The sequence below is a fragment of the Capsicum annuum genome, chromosome 7 (genome assembly GCF_002878395.1).
Source record: "Capsicum annuum cultivar UCD-10X-F1 chromosome 7, UCD10Xv1.1, whole genome shotgun sequence".
NCBI lineage: Eukaryota > Viridiplantae > Streptophyta > Magnoliopsida > Solanales > Solanaceae > Capsicum > Capsicum annuum.
In genome coordinates this window covers 91,366,313-91,385,940 of record NC_061117.1, presented here as the reverse complement: position 1 = coordinate 91,385,940, position 19,628 = coordinate 91,366,313, and the positions used below count along the sequence as shown (strand labels likewise).

At 36.8% G+C, this 19,628-nt stretch overlaps 1 protein-coding gene across 1 annotated transcript in view; it reads left to right on the top strand.

Annotated features, from left to right (window-relative positions):
• Nucleotides 1-3,148: 3,148 nt before the first annotated feature.
• The window catches only part of LOC107877129, a 125,922-nt gene continuing 109,442 nt past the window's right edge, over nt 3,149-19,628 (top strand). Inside the window, 8 exon segments of the mRNA XM_047393997.1 lie at nt 3,149-3,275; nt 3,366-3,429; nt 3,524-3,635; nt 18,864-18,962; nt 19,053-19,105; nt 19,107-19,191; nt 19,264-19,432; nt 19,435-19,622. Of these exon segments, the coding sequence (XP_047249953.1) occupies nt 3,149-3,275; nt 3,366-3,429; nt 3,524-3,635; nt 18,864-18,962; nt 19,053-19,105; nt 19,107-19,191; nt 19,264-19,432; nt 19,435-19,622 (897 nt within the window).

Sequence of the window (19,628 nt, the reverse complement as noted above, 5' to 3'; positions counted from 1 at the left end):
GTGGGATCTTAAAGCATGTTGGTAGTGTGTATACAAGAAGAATTTTTACAAGGTTTCAACATGAATTTCTGCAAGGGACAACCAAGAAAGTAATCAAGCAAGAAATTAGTGGGACTTGTACTATATATACAGTTTTAAAGGGTGAAAGTGAGCAAATTGAAACTGTCGAGTTCAATTCTCTTGATAATTCTATTTCCTGTAATTGTCAAATGTTTGAAATCATAGACTGACTATGTTGTCATGCATTAAAAGTCTTATTCTTTGACTTAAATTTTTCTTGTATACCTGAGAAATACATTTTGAAAAGGTGGACTAAGAATGCTAAGCATGACAGTGAATTTGAGGAGTACACCAAAAAGGAGACAGTGAAATCCTCGATGGCAAGTCGCCTAAATGGATTAATGAAGGAGTCTTTTGCTATTATGACTTTAGCAGCAAATGACTTGAACTCTGAGGAAATTTCCCAAAAATATTTATATCAGGCAAAGATTGAGATAACCAAGCATCAAAGTGAATTGTATGCTGAAAATCATGAGAAGGGTAAGAATAAGTTTTGTAGAACTGATTCTGTTACAGGGTGTAAGGATCAAGTTCTGGATCCAATTAAAAAAAAAGAAAAGGGAAATGGATATGAAAGAATGAAGTCAAAAAGTGAGCAAAGGAAAAAAAAGCATCACAAAAAAAATTGAAAAATAGAGCACAATTATCAGATGAACATCAGTCTTTGAATGCTATGGCACCGAATTTTGAAACGCAATCAACTTCAATGCAAGGTTTCACAGAACTAAATTCTGAGGTTATTTTTCTTCATTAAATTAAATATTTGTTTATCATTGTTCCTTTATTTATCTACTAATTTTGATAATTTTTTTCCTATTAAAATTCATCCAAAAACTTAATTTTTTTCCTTTTAAATTCAAACATGCAGGTATATGGAGATTCATACAATAATTTCAATCAACCATTAACTCAAAACTTGAATCTGCAATCTAGAATGTGCATTCAAAGTCAAGATTCAAATAGTGCATTGGGAAATGTTGGTACCAATGAAAAAAAAACTTAATAGATCTCTAATACAGATTCTAACTTTTTTGTACACTAAAAATATTTATATGATAAGTATTTTTGCTATTTTGACACTAGAAATGACATCCAAACAAAAATTTATAGAGATCTATAATATGTTATTCATAGAATTTTTTTATTTATCTGGAAACACAAAAAAAAAACTATAAAAATAAAGCAAGAATCATGCCTAGAAAATATGGATAAACGGAAGTTGCAGATAAAGATGAAGTAAGTGAGCTAAATTTGAGTGAAGAATCAAATTCCGGCAATAATTTTTTATTTTTTTTATCTTCAACAAATCAACCTTTTTTCTTAGCCTTAGCAGCATCCCAAATTGCTAACCAATATTTGAAGCATTAATATTTAAAGAAATTGCAAGTTCAATATCAATATATGAACATGCAGCTTTGATAAAATAAAAGAAATTTTTTGGTTTAGAAGTAAATTGTTGTGATGAAGAAAAAGGGGAAGAGTACAAACCATTGAATGTTGCTTGGAAATTGTAATAGCAAATACACGTTAACCTCTCCACTTTCAATAACTTTAATATGACTTAACTCATTTTTCTGTGGACTCCACAATCACTTTCAACTACTTTAATGTTATTTAATTTATTTTTTTGTGGACCCCACATTTCACTTTCAACTTTTGATCAAATATTAATTTCTCTTTCTTCTTGATTTTTCTTTACAATCTTAAATTAATAAAATGGATCCCACAATTCATGTGTCAAGAAGGTAATGGAGCCTCACACAAGTATTGTTGGTTGAGTTTAACTCAAAATAAAACTTCTCCTCCCCCTCCTCAAACCAAAAAAAAAAGAAGAGAAAATGGTCTATTACACCCCAACCTTTAATCGAAATCCCAACTACACACTCAACCTTTACGAGAGTCCCATTATCCCTCTAAATATTTTTTAACTATATTTTATACCCCTCTAATTGCTGACCTGTCATGGGAGGTGAGAACACCCCCAATAGGCACGTCAGTTGAGGCTTCAAACCTACAAAATCAGTATTTTTAAGTGTCACGTGTATAATACATGTCATTATTTTTAATTATTAAATAATGTTGTCTTCTCCAATTAATAAAAGACCCAACGATAATACTTCATCTCCAAATGCCAAATCTCATCTCTTGTATTTCCTTGGAGACAACTAGGCTGAGCTCAGCCTTGATAAGGCGTAGAATTTTTCTTTCTGGGTGGTAGTGCGGCGGCGAGAGACGGTGATGCACAGTGATAGAAGAAAGAGTATGAGAACAAATACAGCTCCAGCAAAGATCCCAATAACCACCCAATAAAACTACCAAAGAGAAATAGTGAATGAGTGTGGTTTCTGAATGTGTATGAAAAATGGGGTTTTTCGGCGAGATATCTAATCGGAATCTTGGTGTTTTCGGTGGGTTTATGGCGAGATGTGTTTTTTTTGGGGCATTTTCATCGCTAATTTGATGTTTTTTATCATTTTCTAGTGGGATTTGGTCGGAAAAAGATGGGAAAAATAAGATGGATTTGCCAGAGTTATTCCGACAAAATTTCACCGGTGAAAGATGAAAAAAGAAGCTGTTTTCTCTCCCGATGAACCCCTGCTCTCTATTTTTCCCCTTTTCTCTCTCTTTTCTTTCAACGTTTCTCCCCTCTCTCGCGTATGGCTGTGTGTAGTAGTCTATGTATTGTATGCATTTCTCTGTGTATGGTGTTGTAGATGGTGAGTGTGTGTATGGAGAGCTAAGAGATGTGAGTGTCATCTATGAAAATAACGTTGTAGGAGGGAACTAAAAAAGTAAGTGGGCTCGCCGCGTGTACACACGCATGTCCAATTGTTTGGTTTATCACAGCAATTGAAAGGGTATAAAATACAGTAAAAAAATATTTAGAGGGGATAATGGGACTCTAGTAAAGATTGAGTGTGTAGTTGCGATTTCGACTAAAGGTTCAAGGATAATTGACCATCTTCAAAAAAAGAGGGGAGAAAGAAGGAAAACTTTTGATCGCACAGAATTTTAGGCGGGGGATACTCTTTTTAAATGGGTGTGGTGTGATTTGTGTCCTAATGAAAGTGAAGTAGGAAAAGAGGAAATGGATCAAGAGGCACGACTCAACCTCCGAATGCAAAGGGAGCTTAAGCTCTTTCTTACCGACCCACCTCCCAGCGCCTCCTTTCCTTCTCTTACTTCTTCTTCCTCTCTTTCCTCCATTCATGCTCGTAACTCATTTTTAATTTCCCCTCTCTTTTCATTATTTTTGATTTATCTGGAAATATCTTGAATTTTCTTTTCCTTTTTTACATTTCCAGTAATTGAAGGCCCCAAAGGAACTGTCTATGCTAAAGGTCTTTTTAAACTCAAAATTTCAGATACCTGAAAGGGTATTTAACTTTACCCTTTTCTTCTCTCTCTCTCTCTCTTTAGTTTTTTTTTTATGTGTGGTACATTTCTTGAGCTTTATTTGTTTTATCAGGTACCCCTTTCAGCCCCCCATAGTCACTTTCGTAATGCCCATTTATCATCCAAATATTGATAATGGTGGTCGTATTTGCTTGGATATTCTCAATATTCCTCCAAAGGTTAGCCAATCCATGATTTTACTGCTCATTAATCAATAATGAGCATTTATTTCTGTATGAGATTACTATTGTTCTTTTTTACTAAGTAATAAGGATTTATCTGGCTTGAATTCCTCATGAGCATCTAAATTTGGTAATGAAAAATGTCAATTCTTAGGTGAGAACTGGGTCCAAAAATTAATGGGGGCTATATAAGAGTTTAAGGTCATAATACTAGGAGTGTTATATGAATTTTAAAAGATCCCTGTGTCAAGGGCATTTGAAAGCCATTGTAGAATTCCGATTGAGAGTTGAACAAATGTAGTTAAATAGCACTTATGATAAAATGTATGGATTAACATTCCCCTTAGAGCCATGGGGATTGCCCTTTGTGGAGTTAATGTTTCCTTAAATCATTTTGTGTAATGCAATGAATAAAGAAGTATGTTTTAAATAAGATAAACCTACATATCCGTTTCAAATAAAAAAAAAGTATCTGTAACATTAAATTTAATGGCACTTTGAATTAATGGTATTTTAATACCATTAACTCTCTTCTTGCTATAGCTTTTTGTATCCTATATAAATCATGTCTTTGGTGAACTCAAGATACACCAAAAGAAGAAACACCACAAAAAGAAAGAAAGCAAAAGTCTTCCCCCTGTCATCTTCTTCTTGAATTTTTTTGGGCTATTGGTTTAGGCAATCTCCAAACTTTCAGCCATGAGTGCACGTGTTTGGAAGTAGCTGTGGAACTTTGGGGAGCAACCGACTAGAAGGATTTGCACCGAAATCGGGCGTAATCGCTTTCAAGGCAGTGGCTTGCCACGACAAAGTTTTTGTGACTGTTTACTTATTATTATTAATTTCAGTTCCAATATCAATATTGTAGTATTTTTTTTCCAACAATTTGAAAGCAATTTCCTTATATACAATATTGTTAAATGGGTATTTCGTTGAACAAAACTTTTTCTGACTTAATTGTTGGTCACAAAAAGTTCTGATTTTCTTCGAACAATTAGAAGTTGATTATATTTTGTTTAATGAACCTCCTATTGATGGTTCTAATATTACTATTGGATCTAACACTGTTGGTGGTGGTAATGTTACTAAAAAGAAATTTGAAAAAGAAAACAAAATAGTTAGAGGACATTTGTTGAACCATATGACTGATCATTTTAAAAAAAAAAGGCAGCCCGATGCACTAAAGCTACCTCTATGCACGGTGTCCGGGGAAGGGCTCCACTACAAGGGTGTATCATACATAGCCTTACCTTGCATTTCTGCCAGAGGCTGTTTTCAAGGTTTGAACCTGTGACCTCCTGATCACATGGTAACAACTTTACCAGTTACTCCAAGGTTCCCCTTCATATGACTAATCATTTATTTGATTTATTTGTTACTTATAAATCTGCTCAGGAAATATAGGATAATTTAAAAAAGAAATATGTTTTTGATGATGCAGGAAAGAAAAAATATATTGTCGGGAAAATGGATTAAATTGATGATATTTCTAAATGTCCTATGTGTAGAAGCAAAGCATGCTACGAAACCTTTTAAATATGTTGTGTAGAAGCAAAGAATACTAAAAAACCTTTTAAATGTGTTACTAGTAAAAAGACTGAATTGCTTGAACTAGTATATTTAGACTTAGCAGATTTTAAGAACACTGTCTTTTTTTATAACCGTGGCATCCGGACCAGGGTTATAAACAGTGTCTTTCTTAGCTAGGGTTTAGATCTAGAAAGCCCCAAATCAATATATACGATAACTTCATAGCTGGACTCATCTCTTCATCAATTCTTCAATATCAGACTTCCATAGTTGGATTCATCTTCCTCTTCATCAATTCTTCAATATCAGACAATTAGATAGTTGGATACATCTTCTCTTCGTTGTATAAATCTTCAATTGGTTGTTGGATATATCTTCAATCGGTTGAATCGGTTGAAGATAGTTGGATGCATCTTCAATCGGTTGTTCAAGTAAAAGACACTTCGGTTTGGTTTGTATCGGTTCAACCTCTCTTGGTCTACTAATATTCTTCTCCGTTCAATTCGGTTTGTATCGTTCCCTACAACAGCCTCTTTGTCAAGGTCAGCAAAATGTTCTAGCATTTCTTTTTTGCTTTCTTCTTATCACCTCATTTTCTCTTTGTTTTCCTTGATACGAATTTCACTAAGTTCATTATTTTGTTTATAGTTGACTTGGGTAATTCCTTGAACTGTTGGTTGTGTAATTTCGTAGAAGTTTTTGGATTGTGATGGGATTAAGAGTTGTAAATAACAAAAATGGGATTTAGGGTTATATTGAAATTGTTCAATTTTACCGTTGCTTGTGTAATTTTGTAGAATTGTTGGCTGTTAGTTTAATTTAGATATAGTACGTGACCTGTTTTGTTTGAATTTTATACCAATAGGATATTTCTAGAAGCTGTTCATACTAATGTATAATTTTCTCTTTTTCCCGTTTGAGATTTATGTTTCTAGAACTTGTACCTTACCTGCTATCTTCTCATAACTGTGTCTCAAGAGTTGAGACACTATTAAAGACTATAATAGTCTTGTGGGCAGGTAGGGATAGATAAGCATGAATTCTTTATTTTTCTATTGTTTTGGACGATATATTTTTTTTTCATGTATTACTCTTTTTAGTGAACATCATAGCCTAGAATCATATGCTGGGATGATATAAACAGATGATACTTCTGATGTTTTGACTGTTTACTTACTACGAAGTTGCATAAAGAGGTCTTATGTTTCAGGTTCTTCCTATTCTTTCCCTTGAATATATTTTGTACCTTCAGTAGTACCCTTGCATAGGGAGGTGTGGAGGATGCAGATTAGGGTAGAAGGTTAGGGGATGGGAGTGCGTCGGTAATAGTAGGGGGCGTTCTTTATTTGTTTATGAAGTTTCTTATGCGTGGGTGGAGTGTTGTCTATGGTTTCGGATATATAACTTTAGTAGTATCTTGTGGCTCTAGTTTTATCTTGTGGCTAGCGTTGTTAGTTTATTTTGCCTGTACAAGTTTATATGCATTTATGTTATGGTTGCTATACTGTTATTGGTTCTAAGCCGGGGGTCTATCGGAAATAGCCTCTCTACTTCACCTGAGGTAGTGGTATGGTCTGCGTACACTCTACCCTTCCCAGACCCCACTAGGTGGGAATACCCTGGGTATGTTGTTGTTGTTGTTGTAGTATCTGGGCCAGTTTGCGCGCACCTCAACTAAATCCACATGATACCTGCCACCTCTCACCAGCAACAAGTACCAGGTATCTCTATCCACTAAGGCTAGAACAGAAGGGAAGAAAACACCTAGTGTTTGTCTCTGTTGGGAATTGAACCTGAGACCTCATGGTGCTCATTTCAACTTCATTGAACCACTAGGCCACATCTTTAGGTGCTTCAAGAACATTGTTAGCAAAGGTGGAAAGAAGTATTACATTTCTTTTGTTGATGACTTTTCTAGGTACACTAAGGTATACCTCCTTTAAGTCTAAAGATGAGGCTGAAAGCATGTTTTTAAAATTCAAAATAGAAGTAGAAAATCAATTAGACAGAAAAATCAAGAGATTTAGATCTGATAGAGGCGGTAAATATAGTACTAAAACTCTAGAAGATTTTTGTGAGAAAAATGGCATTATCCATGAGTTTGGTACTCCATATACTCCCCACCAAAATGGTGTAGCCGAATGAAAAAAATATAACCCTTAAGGAAATGATGAATTCTATGCTTTTAAGCTCGGGTCTACTAGACTATATGTGGGGGGAAGCTGCCTTATCTGCATGCTTCATAACAGAGTCCCTCATAAAATGTTAGACAGGATCTCGTGGAAAGGGTTTACTCCTAACTTGATATGAATCAGCCCACAAAGGTCTCAAAATAATCCACAAATCACAAGAAAACAACTAGACAACACATACAAAGACAAGACTCAAAACGGCTACAAGATGCAATAAGCTTAAAAGGAAGAATTGATAGATAATTTGACATAAAGTATCATGAATGTTAGAAATTAAAGAGTTTCTCAAACTCTAAAAGCCCTAAAATGATGTAACTAACACCAAGTTCTTACTTGAATCCAAAAGGGACTCGGTTCACCTCAAGAACTCAAGTTTCTAGCCAATGAACAACACATGTGAAATCCTCACTTGTAAAACCCTAATTTCGGTGGTCTACTCTTCAAGAGAGAGGAATGGTGTTTCAAAATATTACAAACTCAATAATAAGCTAAGGAAATAAGACTAAGGAAATCCTATTTATAGTCTATGACAAAAGAGATGGGAAATGACCCCTCTACCCTAAATAAAGGGGCGGGTTTGGAGTGTAATGGGGCTTCCTTGGCTGTTTTAAAACACTTAAGGCATTTCTTTATACTTCAATACATACACTTCCTTGGATGGACTTAAGACATGCTTAAACACATCCATCTTCATGAACGTGCCTTGAAGGCTTTGTAGTTCCCGAGCTTGGCTCCTAGGGAATGGTCTCGAGCCCTTGATTCCCGTATCATCCTCTCTATCTTGAAAGGAGTTTGACCTCAAACTCACGGCTTTATCATCTTCAATTGTATCAATACGTGAAAGGTCACACACGTTGGACGTGTTATGTACTTAGTATTCTGGAGGGAGGTCCATCTTGTACGCATTATCATTGATCCTTTCAAGCCCTTGAAAAGGAACATCACCTCTCGGCATTAACTTATCCTTCCTTTGGGTTGGAAATCGATCTTTCCTAAGGTGTAACCACACCCAATCTGTCGGTTCCAACACAAGTCTTCTTCTCCCCTTGTTGTCTCTTTTAGCAACTTCTTAGTTCTTTTTCTAAAGCCTTAGCCGCACTCTTTCATGTAACTTCTTCATCACGTCGACCCTTTTGTTTCTATCTAAGCTCAATATAAGATCACTAGACAAAGAAGTTAAATCCAAAGGGGTAAGGGGGTTTAGGCCGTACACACATTTAAAGGTAGTCATACCCGTACTTGAATGGATAACACAATTGTAAGCAAACTTAACTAAGGGTAGGTGATCCTCCTAAGAAGCCATTTATCTTTAACCATGGATCGTAGCATAGAACCTAGGTTCTGTTTACTATTTTCATTTGGCCATCGGTTTATGGGTGGCAAGAGGTGGAGAACAACAACTTCATACCAAGCCTACCCCACATCGACTTCCAAAAGTGACTAAGGAACTTTGAGTCCCTATCACTAACAATGGTCCTCGGAATGCCATGTAGCTTAACAACATGTTGAACAAACAACGAAGCTACACTAGAAGCATCCTCACTTTTAGAGCATGGAATGAAATGTGCCATTTTGGAGAATCGGTCAACCACCACAAATATGCTATCCCTACCTTTTTTTGTCCTTGGCAGCCCCAAAATGAAGTCCATAGATATGTCAAGCCAAGGACGTAATGGGGTGGGAAACGGGGTATACAATTCTTGAGGGAGGAGGCGGGATTTGGCACTCCTACAATCCATACATTGGTCGCAAACCTTAGTAACATCTTTGCGCATCTTTGGCCACTAGAATTGTTCCTCCAAAATTTTGAGGGTCTTCTCAACCCCAAAGTGGCCCATTAAAACCACCATCATGTGCCTCTCACAAACAATTCTCTCCATGAACTGGAGGGCATAAATAATCGTCTTTCCTTAAAAAGTAGCCATCAAATTTAGAATAGGAGGGGGAATTCCTATCCGTGAGCCAGCTTTCCCTACCCAACTCTTCACACTCCCTAAATATAGGAGCAAAGTGAGGGTCCTCGAGATATAATGACTTGAGGCTTTCAAATCCCATCAACTTGGAAGACAAGGTAGCAACAAGTACATGTTTCCTAGACAATGCATCGACAACTATATTTTCCTTACCCCTTTTTGTATTGAATGACACACGAGAAGGTTTCTAGGAATTCAATCCACTTAGAATGCCACTTGTTCAACTTGTCTTGGGCCCGAAGATGTCCCAAAGATTCATAATCCGTCTGGATCACAAACTTTTTGGGCCACAAGTAGTGTTGCCAATTACCCAACTCTTTGGGCCACATGTTTCCTAGACAATGCATCGGCAACTACATTCTCCTTACCCCTTTTTGTATTGAATGACACAAGGAAAGGTTTCTAGGAATTCAATCTACTTAGCATACCGCTTGTTTAACTTATCTTGGGCCGGAAGATGTTTCAAAGATTCATGGTCCGTTCGGATCACTACTCTTTGGGCGTACAACTCTAGATCATAAGTGGAATAATTTAGCGTCGCACCCTTGAGCCTTTCACTAAAGTAGGCAATGGGTTTAAGATCTTGCATAAAAAAAACCCCTATACCTACTTTACTAGCATCACATTCAACTTCAAATATTTTATCAAAGTTGGGCAATTTTAATAAAGGGGCGGAGACGAGCATAGCTTTCAAGGTCTCAAAGGCCTTAGCTTGTTTATTACCCCACTTAAATGGTTGTTCTTTTTGAATGACTTCGGTCAAAGAGGCTATAATGGTGCTAAAACTTTTGAAAACCCGTCTATAAAAACTAGCCAATCCGTGGAAACTTTGGACCTCTCCAATGGACTGTGGAGTTGGCCAATTTTTAATAGCGTCTATCTTGGATTCATCCATCTCGACCCCTCTTGAAATAACGACAAAACCCAAGAAAACAACTTCATTAACACCAAAGGAACACTTCTCAAGATTAGCATACAATTGCTCATTTCTAAAGACATCAAAGACACTTTGCAAATGCAACACATGTTCTTCCATGAACTTACTATAGACAAAAACATCATCAAAATACACAACAACAAACTTTCCAATGAACGGTTTCATCACACGATTCATTAACCGCATGAAAGTACTAGGAGCATTAGTTAGGCTGAATGGCATGACTATTCATAGAGACCAAATTTGGTCTTGAAGGCGGTCTTCCATTCATCACCGGGTTGCATTCTAATTTGGTCATAGCTACTCTTAAGGTCAATCTTGGAAAACACACAAGAACCATTCAACTCATCAAGCATGTCATCTAATCTAGGAATGGGATGGCGATACTTTATCGTGATTTTGTTGATGGCTCGGCATTCCACACACATTTGCCATGTTTCTTCTTTCTTTGGCACTTATAACACTGGAAGCACACATGGACTCATGCTCTTTTTGATGCATCCTTTGTTGAAAAGTTCCTCAACTTGCCGTTGTAGCTCTTTGGTGTTCGTAGGGTTACTTCTATAGGCCGATTTGTTTGGCAATTGTGATCCTAGCACGAAGTCAATTTGATGCTCAATGCCCTGAAGTAGGGGTAACCCTTGCGGTAACTCATTAGGAAAGACATCATCAAATTCCTGCAAACCATTAGAAATAAAAGGGGGAATGGAGGAAGTAGAAAGGTTAGTGTCAAAAAACATGTGCTAGGAGAAGCATAGGTGTGGTGTCATCATACTCTTTGAAGAGATCCCTCTTCTTAGCCAACATTACCATAGCTTCCTTACCTTTCAAAGTTGGAACTCCCTCGACTCCCTCACCCTTCCCACCCTCGACCTCACTTACCCCACTCTCCGGTTCCCTTTTTTTTCTTCCCTTTCCCTTCAATCCCTTCATTTATTGATGAGCCTCACACACTTGTGATGGTGGAAGTGGATGGAGGGTGAACTTTTGGCCCTTGAACTCAAAAGAATAATGGTTGGTTAGACCATTCTGCTTGGTAGACCTATCATATTTCCATGGTCGACCCAATAACAAGTGACAAGCTTGCATGAGAATGATATCACAAAGTACTTCATCTTCATAGTTTCCCACCTTAAACCGAATCACTATTTGCTGGGTTACCTTCAATTCTCCACACTCGTTCAACCATTGGAGCTTATACGGACTTGCATGTAGAGTAGTAGTAAATTTCAAGTAGTCCACCATTGCGGCACTAGCAACATGGCACAACTTCCACTATCAACAATTAAGGAACACACACTCCCCACTTGGTATGAAAGAGGTTCTCTCTTTGGCTTGGATCATCCAATGCCTTACTAATCATAACTCTCCGTACCACGAAATTAGGTACTTCAAGTTCACCACCTTGAGGCCAAGTATATTCCTCATCACAATCACTAGGCTTTTCGGCCTCTCTTCCCTCTCCTTCTTGAGAGCCTTCATCATTCTAAATCGTTTCAATTCCCACTTCTTACCCCAAGAAATACAATTTTCCTTCCCTTAGGATTACATTCCTCTGGTTTGGACGCTCACCAACCTTGTGTCCCCACCCTTGGCATTTGAAACTTTGAAACCCCTTGGAAGTGGAAGTAGTATTTGGTTTACCTTCATTCCTTGGAGGTTGATGTTGGGCAGCCTTGGTCACGGGTTGGGGGGCATGGGATTGAGGAGGTTTGAGATTGTTCCACCCTGAAGAAGATTGATTTACCTCTTTACCTTGGGTATTACTCGAGGACCCTTGATAACCCTTGGTCTTGTATGCTGACCTCTCTTTATTCTCTCTTTCAATCTTTAAAGACGCTTGAAAGATCCCTTCAATAGTTTCAAACCTATGAAGAGTCATGTGAGTGTATATTTCTTTGTTTAGGCCAACCTTATGTATGATGTCGTGGACCACTTGATCCCTTTGATGATAAAGTTTCAAAATGAGGTGTTGAAACTCATCATAGTAAGCCACTACACTTTTGTTACCTTGCTTCAAGTTATACAACTTGGCAAGGAGCTCATGTTGGTAGCTTTCAGGTAAATACCTTTTCCTCATAAAGTATCTTAACCATACTGAAACCAAAAAGGGGGTTGCCCCTCAATCAAGACATTTCCAAAACGCTTAACATACTCCCACCATGTAGTAGCATAACCTTCAAAGTGAGCAATTGTATAACAACTCTTTTTCTCCTTGGTAAGATCATTTACTTGGAAGACCCTCTCACATGCGGATTCCCATGCAAGAAAATCTTCGGGATCACTCTCACCCTTAAAGATTGGAAGCCCCACCTTGATGGTATTTAAGCCTACATCACGGTTTTGGTTCCCATGTTGGTTCCATTGACCAATTCTCCCTTCTCGGCCTTGATCATCCCTTGGATCATCATGTCTCCCTCTCATCTCCCCCTCCCATGTAATCATCATCATACGACCTATATCCCTCATGTTGTTCTCCTCCACCATACCCCTCTACATGGACGGCTCTATTTGGGTTAAGGGGAGCTTTTAGTGGTGGATTGGATTTGGTGGAAAGGGAGGCCTTTGGTTACGTGGAGTTTGGATTGGATGGCTGAGGTTTTGGGGTGGTATTTGGGATCTATCCTTCTTGTTGGACTTGGTGAAGTGGAGGGTGGCTTGATCTATCATGATCACAGCTTTGGGAATAAAGGTTGGTTTGATTGGTGGCAATTGGTGGTTGTCTTGGGGGATTGAACATTTAGTGCAAAGTTTCGGGAGTAATGGTTGGTGAAGTGTTTTGAGGAGTAGAAGGTTGGGAACTCCTTTGGCTTTCCACTCGTTCTAACCTCCCACCTATTGATGCCACATTCGAATCTAATTTTTCAAGACCCGTACTCATCCTAGCCATGTCTCGGGAAATAGTATCAAGGCGGGCCAAAATGACATTGGTGACATTGTTGTCCAGGGCTTGAGAAGTTGAAGCCTCTTCCATTGCAATGGTACCTAAAGACAAACCTACAAAACAAAACACAAGTTAGTTCAAGCAACCTCAACACACTCTCATACTTGATTTCTCAAGTGTTGTAAACCGGCTAGCAACCTGTGAGAACTTGAGGGTGAGTCTACTCTTTGGTTGGAATGGATTTTTGGTTCGAAGACTCAAAAGAAGTATTGTGCGTGCTTGAATCAAGAATGGCTACGATTTATAAACGAGAAAAGCACAAAACAATGCTAACACAAAGAATGCATTCAAAGACTAATTTACAACTTAGTAGGTATTTACTAGTTGCCAATTAGTATAAGAATCAACAAAGTTGAAACCAATGGAAACAAAAAAGAGAAACTAGAAATTCCAAAATTTTGAGCCTTTGGATGACGTGGAAGCCAATTATTGGTCGTTGAAATGTTGTTGAAGTTGAAGAAAACTTATTCTAAGAATTTAGTTGTTCAATCTCACAATTGGAAGAGGAAGTTTCGGAGATATGTGTAGGTATACAAGGTTTTAGACCCTTCTTTCAAGATTCAAAAGCTTTTCACCTACTTGTACTCTTTTGGCAAGACAACCTTTTTGGAAGTCTTGTCCCCTTTTCTATTTTGGTCTACCTAGAAAAGTGGTCTTACTCCTTTTTAGTAACTAGACCTTTTGGATGTTTCTTGTTCTTTTACTACTTTAATGATGTCTTGAAATTGTTTCCAAGAAAAATAGAAAGTCTCTTCTTTTCTTGTTTCAAGATCAAACACCCCTTTTTGAAGCTACTTTTTCACCACAACAAGATGAACATCAAGAACAACAAGAAGAACCGTCCACAACCTTCAACAACAACTTGAAAATTAGCTCAAAACTTGGATCTAAACACTATAAGTGTTAGGGAGAAAGAATCTAACAGAAGAAACATCAAAACACATAAAAACACACCTAGATCTAAGTCTAAGCCTCGGCCAAGACTTAAGAACAACTATTATTTTTTTTTGTTTTAATTTTCAAGTGAACTAGCCCAATATTGGTTCCATAGGAATGAAACCAACCACAAGCTCTGATATCAAATGATATGAATCAGCCCACAAAGGTCTCAAAATAGTCCACAAATCACAAGAGAACAACTATACAACACATACAAAGACAAGACTTAAAACAGCTACAAGATGCAACAAGCTTAAAAGGAAGAATTGATAGATAACTTGACATGAAGTATATATGAATGTTAGAAACTAAAGAGTGTCTCAAACTCTAAAACCCCTAAAATCATGTAACTAACACCAAGTTCTTACTTGAACCCAAGAGGGACTCAGTTCACCTCAAGAACTCAAGTTTCTAGCCAATGAACAACACAAGTGAAATCCTCACTTGTGAAACCCTAATTTCGGTGGTCTACTCTCCAAGAGAGAGGAATGGTGTTTCAAAATATTACAAACTCTATAATAAGCTAACTAAGGAAATAAGACTAAGGAAATCCTATTTATAGTCTATGGCAAAAGAGATGGGAAATGACCCCTCTGCCCTTAATGTAGGGGCGGATTTGGAGTGCAATGGCTGCCTTGAGTGTTTTAAAACACTTGGGCATTTCTTCACACTTCAATACATACACTCCCTTGGACGGACTTAAGACATGCTCAAACACATCCATCTTCATGAACGTGCCTTGAAGGCTTTGTAGTTCCCGAGCTTGGCTCCTAGTGAATGGTCTGAGCCCTTGATTCCCGTATCATATCTTGAAATTTTTGAAAGTGTGGGGGTGTTTGACTAAGGTTGGTCTACTTGATTTTAAACGGGTAAATGTAGGCTCTAAGACTTTTGACACTGTCTTTATTGGTTATTCTCAAAATACTGCTGCATATAGATTTATGTCATTAAATGATTATTCTATTTGTGAATTTGTACATGTAGAATTTTTTAGCATGTTTTTCTTTAAAAATAATGTGCCTATTGATGTGTGAAATAATACTTAGGTCTGTTAACTCTCATTTCATGCCTGCATCTGATGTTATTACTAATGAGCATGAAAATGAACTTAGAAAGAGTAAAAGATGTAGAACTGAGACTAGTTTTGGTCCTGATTTTATCACCATCTTCTTAACTGAGGGTTTTGATGTCGATACTTTAAATAATAAATTAGTATCTATCTACATAATAGAAGAAGACCATAAGACTTATGATGAAACAATCAGTTCAATAGATGCGATGTTTTGGAAGGAGGCTATTAAAAGTGAATTAGAATCAATATTCTCTAATCACACTTGGGACTTGTATGATTTACCTAAAGTTTGTAAACCCATAAGTAGCAAATGGATATTTACGAAGAAATTGAGGCCCAACGACATAATTGATAAATATAAGGCTAGATTTGTGATTAGAGGTTTTAGCCAAAAGAAAGGTATTGATTATTTTGATACTTATTCTCTTGTGACTAAAATAGTGACCCTTAGAACTCTTATTGATCTAGCCAACTCTTATTGCTTTAGCCGCTATTTATAGTTTAGTGGTATGCCAAATGGATGTCAAAGCTGCATTTTTAAATGGCGATTTCGAGGAAGAGATTTATATGACTCAACCTGAGGGTTTTGTTATCCTAGGACAAGAGGATAAAGTATGCAAATTAAGAAAATTCTTATATGGACTTAAGCAGGCAAACCTAAGCAGTGGTATGAAAAATTTAGTTTCACATTAATGGAAATGACTTTGTTGTTAATTCATCTAATACTTGTGTTTATTCTAAAATGATAGGATCAAATTGTGTGATTATATGTTTATATGTGGATGACATATTAATCTTTGACCCTAATGTGAATGTTGTAAATGAGACTAAGAAATTTTTATTTTCTAAATTTGAAATGAAAGATCTTGGAGAAACTGACGTGATTTTAGAAATTGTTTTGTGTCAGTCTCATTATATTGAAAAGATGTTGAAAAGGTTTGACTGTTTTGATGTAGTTTCAGTGAGAACTCCTTATGATCTTAGCATACATTTGAAAAAGAATGAAGATTTCAGTGTTTCTCAAGCTGAATATGCTAAATAATTGGGAATGTAATGTTTCTTATGAACTATACTCGGCCTGATATAGCTTATGCTGTTAGTAGATTGAGTAGATATACTCATAATCCTAATAGTGAACACTGGAATGCTCTTCATTGCTTGTTAAGGTATCTGACAGGTACTATAGATTGGTGTTTGCATTTTAATAAATTTCCTACTATTTTAGAAGGTTTTTGTTATGTAAACTAGGTGACTGACAATGATGAAGTTAGCTCTACCAGTGGTGATGTGTTTACTTTGGATGTAGGTGTTATTTTATGTAGACTTGTATAGCACGTTTTACCATGGAATCTGAATTCATTGACCTCAAGTTGGCAGGGCAAGAAGCTGAGTGACTGAGAAACCTTTTGACAGAGCTGCCTTTATGTGGAAGACAAGTGTCACCAGTCTCTTTACATTATGACTCACAGGTGGCAATTGATATTGCTAAAAATAGTGCATACAATGGAAAAAAGAGATATTCGCATCAGACATGGTGTAATTAAACAATTGTTGAAACATGTGTTATTTCCTGGAATATGTAAGGCCCTAAAGAAATTTGGCGGATCCTATGATCAAGGGTTTGACAAGAAAAATGGTCCTTGAATCGTCGAGGGGGATGGGGTTAAAGCCCATGGATTGAGGTTTGTGGTCAAACGAAGCCATATAGGCCTTCAATAAACACTACATATCCTATTCCTATGGCGCGAGGTAGTGTATTGTAAAGTTAAGCGTAATTTTGCTCTTAATGATCTATAGCCTTAAGGTGGTCTATGAGATAGACTTGATGGAGCATCTAAGTGAGTGTAAAGGGTTGGTCGCCTTTTATGAAAGACTTGAGTCGTCTTTCTAGAGCACTCATGAGACCCAGCTTGTGTGCATGACCATAAAAGCATTTTGTTGTATCGTGGAGGTTGCTCAAAATCAAGGATATGGTATGTGTTGTGGGGGTCTCAACTTATGTCCATTTAGTTCAAGACTTCACTTTATCGATATTTGTTGTTGCCCTATATCACTACGTGTCAATTCAAATCGACAGATATTGACACTTAAGTACATGTTCCTTCCTTTTGCCCAGAATTTATTCATATTCTTTATCTTTGCATTAGTGGGAATTGTGGAGTTAATGCTTTCTTAAAGCATTTTGTGTAATGCAATGAATAAAAAAATATGTTTCAAATAAGATGAACCTACATATCCGTTCCAAATGAAAAACAAGTATCTGTAACATTTGATTTAATGGTACTTTGAATTAATGGTATTTTAATACCATTAAATTTCTTCATGCTATAGCTTTTTGCATCCTATATAAACCATGTCTTTGGTGAACACAAAATGCACCAAGAAGAAGAAATACCACAAAAAGAAAGAAAGCAGAAGTCTTCCCCCGACCGGCTAGAAGTATTTACACCGGAGTCTGGCCGAAATTGCTTTCAAGGCAGTGACTTGCCATGACACAGTTTTTGTGACTATTTACTTATTAATATTAATTTCAGTTCCAATATCAATATTCTAGTATTTTTTCCAACGCCCTTGTCTTTGTTTATATTATACTTTGCCTTCTAGATGTAGAAACTCAAAGCACTACAACTGTCGTATATTCATAGAGCGATAGCATACCGTTGTCTGAAATCCTTGATGCAGTAAGAAGTGAAGGGAATTTGGAAGTTGCCTTCTTCCAGAGGCTGTATAAATATTTTGTGATACTAGTTTCGAAGTGTTGCCAGAAAAATAATACTCCTAGCTTAAGTTATGAACTTGTTGAAGTGATCAGTCGTGCATAACATATGATCAGTTAATTGTCCTTTAGGCTCTAATCAATATTAACCCTTGGTTAAGATTGTCTGACATGGAATGGAATAGTTTGGTGGACGATGGCAGCTAGCATTTGATACCATTTTTGTGCACTTTCTTGCTTTCACAAGCAGTCTGACTGCTTAGTGACTTTCACTCATCTCCGTAGCTTATTTGTATATGTTTAATATATGGAGGTTTTGTTTCTTCAAATCATTCTTCTTATTGACCGAGTGGATTTTAAACTACTGTCTTGTTCTTCCAAAATAATTTTCTTATTTTCCTGAATAAGGTATAAAGAGTGTGGTTACTGTAAGAAATAAAGAATGCAGGCGCTCTTGCTATTTTTATGTTTTTTCCCAATCAATCTACCCTCTGTGCTACAGTCAACCCAATTCCTTTTTATCACAAGACAATGGTCACAATTGCTGATAGTTTCTGCTTGCTGGTTATGCACGGAAGGGTCAGATCATCTCTCTAGGAAGGGTTTAAAGCAATCTTCTTCTATATTACCAATTAAAAAATGGTTTTCATTTTTCTTGAATTATCTTATTGGATTCACATATAGGGAACTAATGTTTAAGAGTCTTCACATGCCAAAACACTACTTACTGATTACAGAATAATAGCTTAACTTAAACACCTTATTTTCCCTGTTTCATATACTGTTTTTGAATCCTTGATATCTATCTTTTCTGTGCACATGTGCAATCTTTGATATACACCATTCTATAACAACTCGTAAATTTAACAACAATTTATGTCTTTATATATTGCTCATAGTGGTGTTCATTTCAATAAAGCAGGGAGCATGGCAGCCATCTTTGAACATTTCAACTGTCTTAACGAGTTTAGGTTTGTTACTAGGTGAACCAAATCCTGAAGACGGGTTAATGCATGATGCGGTGAGTTAATAATATGCTTGCACTGTGGTAATTTGTACTAGAACCTACCTTGTTTGATTTTAATGTGGTCGTAATGCCTATTATGCTCAGAACACGGAGTACAAATACAATAGACAAGCATTTGCCCACAAGGCATCTTCAATGACAAAAGTACGCCACGGCTGGAGCAAGTGATTTTGGTGGTCATGACCAAGAAATCCGAACTTTTATAAATGCAAGAGGCGGAATTGTAAGCAGATGCTTAAATGAATGTCATTACGTTTATTAGTTTTTGACCAAATCTCACACCTGATCCCTGCAGGTTGAAGTCAAAGAATTAAGTTTACTAAAATCTGAGGTCCCTGATCATTTTGTAAACCAGAAGGAAGTATGTGGACTCAGCAAAAAGTTGTTGCTTGACTCTGCCGGACGCGCACTAAGACACAATGTTGAGACTGTGAGTGAAGTGCGTATTGATCACATCTTAATTAGATAAAAGTTAGCAAACAAGGAATTAAAGAATTTCCCATCGAGTGTGACTTGAATCAGGAAATAGTACAACAGAGCACCAAGAAACTATCTTCAGAAATTGTGAGTCCATCTAAAATTAGAAATGGTGTGAAGAGGGATTATGTGGCGGAAACTCAATGTTCTATCAGTTTGGAACCCCAAAGCAATTTCCTTAAT